The sequence below is a fragment of the Odontomachus brunneus genome, unplaced genomic scaffold (genome assembly GCF_010583005.1).
Source record: "Odontomachus brunneus isolate Ranch 3 - 2012 unplaced genomic scaffold, Obru_v1 Obru_scaffold_068, whole genome shotgun sequence".
Classification (NCBI taxonomy): Eukaryota; Metazoa; Arthropoda; class Insecta; order Hymenoptera; family Formicidae; genus Odontomachus; species Odontomachus brunneus.
The window spans coordinates 742,983-753,449 of record NW_022639518.1 but is presented as its reverse complement, the minus strand read 5'-3'; the positions used below and the strand labels follow the sequence as shown (position 1 = coordinate 753,449).

Sequence of the window (10,467 nt, the reverse complement as noted above, 5' to 3'; positions counted from 1 at the left end):
TATATATATATATATATATATATATATATACATATACAGGATGTTCCATTTTAATCGATTACCTCAAATATCTCTTGAATAGTGCATTTTATGGAAAAATATTTCAGATAAAAGTTTTGGGATTTCGAGGGGAACATAAGATGATATCATTGGTTTGACCTCGAGTGGCGTTGTCAAGATCAGGACAAGGTCACTTTGAATTTTTTAAATGGAACCCTCCATTTTTCATTACCTATTCTTATAGCATACCTTGAGAACTTTCCAAAACATTATAATAAAATATTTTTTCATTAAGTATCTTTCGAGTTAAAAAGCTTCAAAATTACAATATTGTTGCCATTAGCATTGGTACCCAAAGTGTTCGACCAATGGCTAAAACCTTTTGAATGTTGTTCAGGGCCATGATCTTGACAACATTTGTCAATGTCGAAACGATTGTAGGATGTTCCTAATTTTCATTTCTTCAAATTTTACAGTGAAAACGAAAATAATAATACGATTTTGCCTTAGGTGGCTGGATTAGCAATGGCTTTGTTTTAAATTAATGGATCACCGATCAACGACTTTACGTCTAGTTTACGAGCTATTATTTTGACACAAAGAACATTGTGACTTTCATATGACTTTTTGGGATTAATCGTGCCGCACATGTTACTCCATGATTTTAAATTATTATTTTCGTTTTCACTGTAAAATTTGAAGAAATAAAAATATTAGGGACAGCCTCTAATCGCCTTGACCTTGACAAATGTTGTCAAGGTCATGGCCCTGAACAACATTCAAAAGGTTTTAGTCGTCGGTCGAACACTTTATGTACCAATGCTAATGGCAACAATATTGTAACTTTTAATTCGAAAGATACTTAATGAAAAAATATTTTATTATAGTGTTTTGGAAAGCTCTCGAGGTATGCTATAAGAATATTTAATGAAAAAGGGTGGTCCATTTAAAAAATTCAAAGTGATCTTGTCCTGACCTTGACGACGCCACTTGAGGTTAAACCAATATCATCTTACGTCCTCTTCGAAATTTCAAAACTTTTATCTGAAACATTTTTTTCTAAAATGCACTGTTCCAGAGATACTTGAGATGATCGATTAAAGTGGGACACCCTGTATATATTCTGTACACACACAACACACACACACACACACACACACACACACACACACACACATATATATATATGTGCATTATCTGTTGTACTTATAGACTTGCAGCTTTAGAGGGACATTATGATACCGTGAGAACATTATTATTTCATAATACTGATGTTAACGCAAAGGATGCTGATGGAAGAAGCACTCTTTATATACTCGCATTAGAAAACAGATTGACAATGGCCAGGTTTCTACTGGAACATGCGAATGCTGACGTAGAAAGTAGAGATTCGGAAGTAAGTAATAACTAATAAGGTACACATTATGTGTGTTTGTGTGTGTGTATGTGTGCACTATAAATATAATTTATAATAATATATTTATGACTATTATTTAATATATAAACAGACTGCATTACAACCGACAGATTATTTCGATTTTGATAGATATATTAGATCTACAAATGAGCAATTTAATAACTTCTTATATACGTAGAAGTAACTAAAATTCTACATATTTTGTAGTTACTTTATGATTATAATGCTCATAAACTTTAAAAGTGACATACGTTAAGACAACGAATACATACTGGCATTAATCCTATATCATTCCATTCGATTCTTTTCATAGTTCTATATTCACTAGCATATCAAATCAAATACATTATACGGGGTGATCCATATAACTATTAACAACTCGATACATTGGAAACTATTTCATCGATTTTAATGATTTAAGTTTTGAATTATATGGATTTGAACGACCTTTAAACTGGAATGGAGGTTGGTCCCCCAACCCCAAACCCCGTGGGTGGAACGGGGGTTAACTTAAAAATTTTTAATGGAAATGCCTATGAAAAATTATATTTTTTAATTCATTGGACAAAAACAACTTAGTTTTATCCGAAACATTTTTTATGCCTCTATTAAGAAATACGACAGTTTCAAGTTTCGACTTATACTACATGAAGCACTTACGAAAATAAAATTGCAACATTATAATCTCTGATTTATTCAATTTATTAAAAGTTCAAAATGTCCATCATGGATTACTAAATATTTATTTGTCTGAAATAAGAAATTATTCCTAACATTTCATAATATTTCGGAAATTACTGAAGCGCAAGCGTCGCGCATCAAATACTTCATATTTTCTTTCGTCGTCAGCGGCTCGAACATAACAAAATAGTCGAACTGAACGTAATGAATGTACAATGACAATGTTTATTTATTAAAAACATAAAATTGGCTCTAATGTATTGGGAGTGTGAATAAGTTCTCGCCGTTTTTTGTGAAAATAAATTCTTTATTTAAAAAAAATAATAAAAAAACAAGTCAATTAAAATATTGCCCATCGCTGGAGACTACTTTTTCCCATCTTTCTGGCAGCATTTGAATTCCACGTCGAAAAAACGACACTTCTTTTGCGGCTATCCACGAATCGATCCATTTTTTCGTTTCTTTATACGAAGTGAAGTGCTGCTCAGCCAGGCCGTTAGTCATCGATCGAAATAAATAGTAATCAGAAGGCGCAATGTCTGGAGAGTACGGCGGGTGGGGTAGGACTTCCCATTTCAGCGTTTCCAGGTATGTTTTGACCGGTGACGCGACATGCGGCCGAGCGTTATCATGCAGCAAAATCACCTTATCGTGTCTTTGCTCATATTGCGGCCGTTTTTCTTTCAATGCTCGGCTCAAACGCATCAATTGTCGTCAATAGAGATCTCCTGTGATGGTTTGGTTAGGTTGGAGCAGCTCGTAATACACTACCCCCAGCTGATCCCACTAAATGCAGAGTATGAGCTTGGAACTGTGGATATTCCGCTTTGGCGTTGATGCTACTGCTTCGCCGAACTTAACCCACGATTTTTTATGCTTGAGATTACTGTAGTATATCCATTTTTCATCACCAGTCACAATAGGATGTAAGAAACCTTTCCTTTTTTGTCGTTGAAGCAGCTGTTCACACGTGACAAGACGCCGTTCGACGTCTCTCGGCTTCAGTTCGTATGGCACCCAAGATCCTTCCTTTTGTATCATTCCTAATGCTGTCAGACGTTTCGAAACTGTTGTTCGATCAACTCCTAATGATTTTGCAACATCGGATTGCGTCTGACATGGATCTTCAGCAAGTAATGTTTCCAATTCTTTGTCTTGAAATTTTTTTGGTGCACCACTGCGTTCTCTATCTTGAGCATCAAAATCACCATTTTTAAATTGGTTAAACCAATCTCTGCATGTTCTTTCCGACAGAGCATGATCACCATAGGTTTCTACAAGAATTCTGTGTGCTTCATCTACGGATTTCTTCTGAATAAAGTAGTGCAGTAAAATTCCCCGCAAAAACGGTTTATTTGGCACGAAATTTGATATGTTTTACGCTACGAAAAGAAAATGTTCTTTATAGGTTAATGGAAAGACACGCACTGATTTTAAACATAGGTTATAGAACTTCAATATAGATGCGTCATCATCTTGAATTATACACACAAAATTTTTATACCACCATCTGATGGTGAAACGACGAGAACTTATTCACACTCCCAATATTAAATACAATAAAGGAGAAAATAAAGGATAAAAATAAAGGAGAAAGAAAGAGCATATAAGAGCCAGACACGATTGTTAGAGTGCAATCATATATTACAATGTGATAAAGACTAAAACATACAGATTACGTTTTGATCCGATTTTGGTCCTCTTCAGACAATATAAAAGATAAAAGTATAAGCGTAAGGGTCAATTGTTGTGGAAGAACAAAAAATTAAAGTAAAGCATCGCAAAACGCAAATGAAAATATAAATCGAACTCGCATTCAAACAAAAGTAATAAATCTTCTTTTTATGGTCAAATCGACGACAGTGGTCAACAACATTTAGGTAGATGGTGGGCCAACTACTTAGTTAGAGTAGTTAATTAGTTCTCCGAATAATTAAAAGCTTAATTTAAATGAAAAAATCAAAAATTAAATAATTTCGGATGAGATAAAAAAAGTGAACACACCAAATACGTACAAAGAGAGGAAAATATAAAAAATAATATAAATGCTTATGTTCCATTATAAATTTAGCTATGAATGCTGAGAACAAAGTTAATATAAAGAAATATGTTTGCGGAACGACGATCTCGAAGCAAATAATGTGTGATAGAAATAACCAGTAATAACAAACGATACTGCTCGAGGAGATCGCAAATAACAAATATTAAAATTTAAATTTGACGATGATATCAGAGTACCATTGTCCTAAAAATTCTGTGTCTGTCTGATTGTTTAAACTTTTATGTTTTAGTTTTTTAACAAAAAGCATTTCAGAAATCAAACGCTTGAAATTAAAGAGCTTATCGAGAATTTCTCCCAATAAAAGATATGGTTATTGTCAATTTGCTATGTTTTAATAACAGAAACAAAAGATAAATTGTTCCTGAGAGATCTACGGTGCTCCGCTATTCTCGTTTTTAACAATCTCCCTGTTCGACCTACATATGACATCACAATTCATACAATTCATCTTGTAAATAACATTACTGTGCATCAATCTCGGCAGAGAATCTTTGTGTATCCCAATAAATTAATTAAGTTTAACTTGATTAAGACTTTTATAAGCTAATCTAAATGTTTTTGAATCAAATGAAAATTTGAAACGGTCAAAAATAGAACCCAAATAAGGGATGGTGAAAAAGGAAGTTCTAATTTCAGAATTGCAATCACTAAAACCAACCGAATTCTGAGAAGTTTTTTTAAAAAGAAAAGGAAGGCGACGTTTAATTATCCTAAACAATAATTTTAATGAGTAGCCGTTACCAATCAATATGTTAATGACCAATCTCAAGTTCTTTTCGTAATGTTTAGGATGACTCTGTCTAGCAAGATTATGTCAATTTTTTGACATAACGGGTGAAAGGAGTAGAAATTTAAAAATCTTCCTGAAAAGATATGTTTGTGGTACTATTCAAACTTTAAATATCCATTAGACTAATTCATAAGTCCAAAAAATTAAAGTCACCTTTAGAAGATTTCTCAAGTGTGAATTGCAATCTATGGTGGAAAGAATTGAAAATATGTAAAATAACTTCAATAACATCAGGAGGAGAAGCTAAGCAAATGTCATCCACATACCTAATAAAAAAAGTATTGGAATTCTACTAAGAGCCCTGATATGGTTTTCTAAGTCATGTGAAATAATATCAGCTATAATGATAAGATAAAGGAGATAATAGGTCTGCCAAAAGTTTGTTTAAATATGATGTCATTAAATAATATATGATGTCATTAAATTAATAATATATAATTAAATAATAATATGTCATTAAATTTAAAAAAAATGTTGAATTTAAAATAAACGAGACAGCAGTAATGAACTCCTCTCGAGGAATTGGATGAATTTTTGAATAAATTGCCAACGATTATTAATATCTGAAATGGCTAAATCATTTAGAATGTTAGTAAACAGAGAGACCACATCCAACGAGAGAAGCTCATAATGAGTATCAATTCGTACGGAAGCAAATTTCGAAACAAATTCAAAACTATTAAGAACCCTACTATCTGGTGGGGAAATATTCTTATAAATAATTTTGTGTAAAAACACATGAAAGACAATACAATGGGCTGTCAGTAGAGGAAATAATAATGCGAAATTGATAATTAGGTTTATGAATTTTTGACAATCCATATGCACCAGGTAAAACATCATTGGTACAATTTAAAAACCTATAATCGAAGTCATTAATATATGACATGGATTTCTATCTAGTTAACATTTCATGTAGATCGTTAATTAATTTATTAGTTGGATCACGGTCAACTCTAATATATGCATCTTCATTAAGAAGATTATACATTTTTTTTACGTATGTATCTCTCCCAATAACCGCCGTAATGTTTCCCTTATCTGCTTTAGTAAAAATAATGTCAGGGTTATGTTTAACGAATTGTTTAGTACCATAATAAAATTTAAGAATATTTTTTTGAATTTCCGAATAACGAACAGGATTGTTAAAACATATGTGATAAAATTAACAGAATGGATGCTAACAGAATCACGAAGATCTTTAATATCCCTTTTGAGATTATTTTCAATGCATTTAATGGATTCAAAGACTGTACGTTCACGTTAAGAGAAGGTAAGCATAAACCTTTACCAAATTGCAAAAAAAACACTTTAAGTGGGATTACTTTGTCTGTTGTATTTAAAAACCAATTGTCATTACTCAAAGAAATGTCATAGGGTGAAGTATCAAAAATTCTTTAGGGTCAATGTGAATTTTTTTAGAATATTGATCCCCGTCACGATTGGAAAATTCAGAAGTAGAAAATATGACATTGCAACGAGAATTCTTAATATACAGACGCAGAATTTTTAGGACAACGGTATTCTGATATCATCGTCAAATTTAAATTTTAATATTTGTGTGTGGTTTGCGATCTCTTCAAGCAGTATTGTTTGTTATTATTGCTGGTTGTTTCTATTGCACACTATTTGCCTCGAGATCGTCGTTCCGCAAACATATCTTTATATTGACTTTGTTTTCAGCATTAGTAACTAAATTTATAACGGCATATAAGTATTTATATTATTTTTGATATTTTCCCCTTTTTGTGCGTATTTGGTGTATTCATTTTTTTGTCTCATCCGAAATTTTTCAATTTTTTATTTTTTTATTAAGATTAAGTTGTTAATTGTTAACAAGAGGGTTACTTTTCTAACTGAGTTGGCCCACCGTCTACTTAAACGTTGTTGGCCACTGTCGTCGGTTTCATTATGCAGAGAGGATTTATTACTTTTGTTTCAATGCAAGTTAGACTTGTATTTTGAGTTGCGTTTTGTGGTGCTTTACTTTAATTTTTTAGTCTTGCACCCACTCAGAACCGCATCGATTCTTTAAAGTTATATTACTTAATGAAAATCTTTTGCTCTATGTGTTAGCTGTAGGTTGTGTTATTTTAGTTCAAAGTCCGAAATCGTCAAATTTACGATCATCAAGGATTAGTCGGAAAATTGTGCATCTGAATCTTCTTACGTCAGATGGCGCTACAAGAAGGATGAGCCTAAAGTCACTAGATATATAAAGTACCGCAATTCGTGGTTAGGACCGTGGCACATAGAAAAACTTAAGTAGTAAGACGTAAGTAGTAAGCAAATTAACCAATCACAATCATTGATTCTTCTTACGGTCCAAGAATCAATGACTGTGATTGGTCAATTTGCTTACTTCTTACGTCTTACTGTTTAAGTTTTTCCGTGTGCCACGGCTCTTACGACGTTAGAATAAAAATGGCATTGGAAGTATACCTAATGCAAATGTGTAACTTACCTACACATTAAGTGCAATTCTATAAAGTAGCTGTTACATTAAAACCAAGCGTGTTGACGAATTGCATGTATATGAAAAAGAATACATATGTTATTACACATAACTACGAAAATATAGGAACAACTTATTATATTTTCCAACTACTATATGTATTTAATATAATGTATAAGTGCGAATTATAATTTCGATAAAATGAAGGAAACCTACTATCAAATAGTAGCGTTGACGGCTACCAAATTTGTTGATGCATTTTTAGACAATCATCCAATATTATCGATTCCATCATGCCATAATTTATAATGCGCAAATTGATAAAACTTCTTGTTATAGCACGAATTCATTTTTCGTTAAAAACAAATTATATCAGCGAGGCAAATGCAAATAACAATCGCAGTGTCGCTATGAAATTATGTGTTACAACCAGTAATTACAACTCAGATAGCACAGAGATGAACAGAAATTCCTAGAGAATTAATATTAAAGAATAGATATAGAGACAGAACTAAAACAATGAATACTCGAAGAATTCTTGAAGAATTAACCACAATAAGTTCGTCTTGAAATATTCCTTGGGACTTTATTATAGCGAATACTTCGCGACTTAATTCCTAGAACACTTTGAAAATTCGTGAGGAATTAGGGCTAAGGCAGAGAACGAGACGTAAGCGACGTAATCGTAGACGTAAAGTCAGACAGAGAAAAACGTAAACGTAAGGCTAATATCCTTTCATGACTTACGTTTACGTTTTTCTCTGCATTATTTTACGTCTGCGACTACAACGTTTACGTCTCGTTCTCTGCCTTAGCCCTTACAAATGTTTTGTTTATAGCAATTATTTTTTGCATCTATATTCAGTACATGCCAGTGTACTGAAGTGAGTGTATAATAATTGGGTAAATGTATAGAAAACTGGTGCCACCTCCAATGGGCTTGACCTTGACATATGTTATAGAGATCATCCTCCTGAGTAACCTTCTGAAGCCGTCGCTCGTTGTTCGTTAAAAAGTTATCAACAAAAGAATATGCATCAAATGAATGTAATTTTTGGACACCGTATATACGAAAATTTCGAATTTTTAGGCTAGGTATGTGTCTGCCACTGCCCTAAGTAACATTCAAAAAGTTTTAACTGGTGCTCATTGTTCGTTAAAAAGTTATTTACAAAAAAAAATACATTAATATCAACAGAGTATATTAAGTATATTATGTAAACTGTGTCCGCACCGCGGCGGGAGGGGCCAAGTCTATTGTACTTAAGCTAAAGAGTAAGAATTTTTCATAAAAGACTTGGTCTCCTCCCGCCACGGTGCGGGGAGTCTGGAGGGCGTAACCCCCAGTTACACGGCTAGGGACAGGCACCTTTTTTATTTTTATTATTTTCTATTTGTAAAACTTCAAATATAATAGGAATACACGCACACACCACGAGCCCGCCGTGTGGCAAGCAGTGTGTGTGTGTGTGTGTATGTGTGGCAGGCACCTTCCTAGCATACAAATTCGATGTTTTTGAATATACGTTGTCCAAAAATTACATTCATTTGATGCAACTTCTTTTGTCAATAACTTTTTAACGAACAACGAGCGACGGCTAAAATCTTTAGAAGATCACTCAAAAAAGTGACCTCTATAACATATGTCAAGGTCAAGCCCATCGGAAGTGGCACCAGTTTTCTATATATTTACCAAATTAATTATATAATTATAGTTTTATATAATAGAGCAAAGAAAGGAAATTGGTGTTAAAATAGCTTTTCATATATAAAATGTTCACTTTTCATATTCAAAATGTGCACGCACGTACACACTGCTCGCCCCACCCACGTGCTCGCAGGCGAGCAGTGTGTGTATGTGCTAGGGGCAGATATCTTCATGTGTGTGAAGTTAGCCCCGCACTTTGCGAAAATTATATTTTCGTCGATTGTGCTGGATTGTGCTGCGTTTGTGCCGTCTTGTGTCGCAAACCGCATCAAAAAATCTCAAACCGTTTTTAAGAAAATAAAAAAAAAACGAAAAATCAGATAGCCCTGCACTTTTCGATTTCAGACTTTTTCTTTATTGCGCTGTATTGTGCTATGTTTGTGCTAAATTGTGCCACAAACGAAAGATTGATAACTTCAATATTATCCGAGAAATAAAATAAAAACCAAAATTTTCCAGCCCCGCACTTTTGTCGAAATGAACCCAATTTTTTTTGTAGATTGACTCTAATTTGTGCCGCATTGTGCCGTTCGTAGAAAGTCGATATCTGCTATGGTTTAGTAGAAAAAAAATATTGAACTTAAAATATAAAATACCTAATAACTTCTGAACCATAGCAGATAATCGATTTCTGCGAGTTGTGCTATATTCTGCTAATCGAATACAATAAGAAACCACTAACAGCCGTAACAAAAACTGCACAGTTTGCAAAATATTCAGAAAAAAGGAGTGGGGGTTAAAACAAATTTTGCATTTTCGAATTTTGAGAAGTTGTGCCGCATTGTGCCAGACGAGCACAACAACTTTTCCTAGTAACAAAATGACCTCAGATGACTCGTCTTCACAGCACAGCTTTTTAAAACCGGAAATTTAGGATTTATGATTTTCAGACTTCTATAATTGGTGAACCAGATAATTGTGTAGCAGATAATTGATTTCTGTGACTTGTGTGTGGTGCCTGTTATGCTGTTTTATTATTTTTACTTTTATATATTTTTGTTTTCTATTGTTGTTATATTTTCTATTATTGTTATATTTTGTGTCTGTATTTTCACTTTTTTGAAGTTTTTGTTTTTTTCATATTTGTTATATTTATTTTTTTCTGTTGTGTTATGCATGTTTTTAACCCTTAGACCGCCTTGATATAAAAAATTAAAAACTATTCTTATTCCCATAGAAATTTTATAATATTAAAGTTTGAACATTTGAATGTGTCGTTAGTATTAAAAATGAAATAACAATATACATATTTATTATATTGCATACATGTGTAAATTGTTATATTTACATATACACTATATATATATATATATATATATATATATATATATATATATATATATATATATATATA

At 32.7% G+C, this 10,467-nt stretch overlaps 1 protein-coding gene across 9 annotated transcripts in view; it reads left to right on the top strand.

Moving 5' to 3' along the window:
* The window catches only part of LOC116846727 (ankyrin repeat domain-containing protein 50), a 692,623-nt gene that overhangs the window by 472,527 nt on the left and 209,629 nt on the right, over positions 1-10,467 (top strand). For all 9 annotated transcript variants that reach the window (XM_032820946.1, XM_032820942.1, XM_032820941.1 and 6 more), the window contains one exon: positions 1,213-1,396. In XM_032820946.1, coding sequence (XP_032676837.1) covers positions 1,213-1,396 — 184 coding nt within the window. The remainder of the gene's footprint in view (positions 1-1,212; positions 1,397-10,467) is intronic.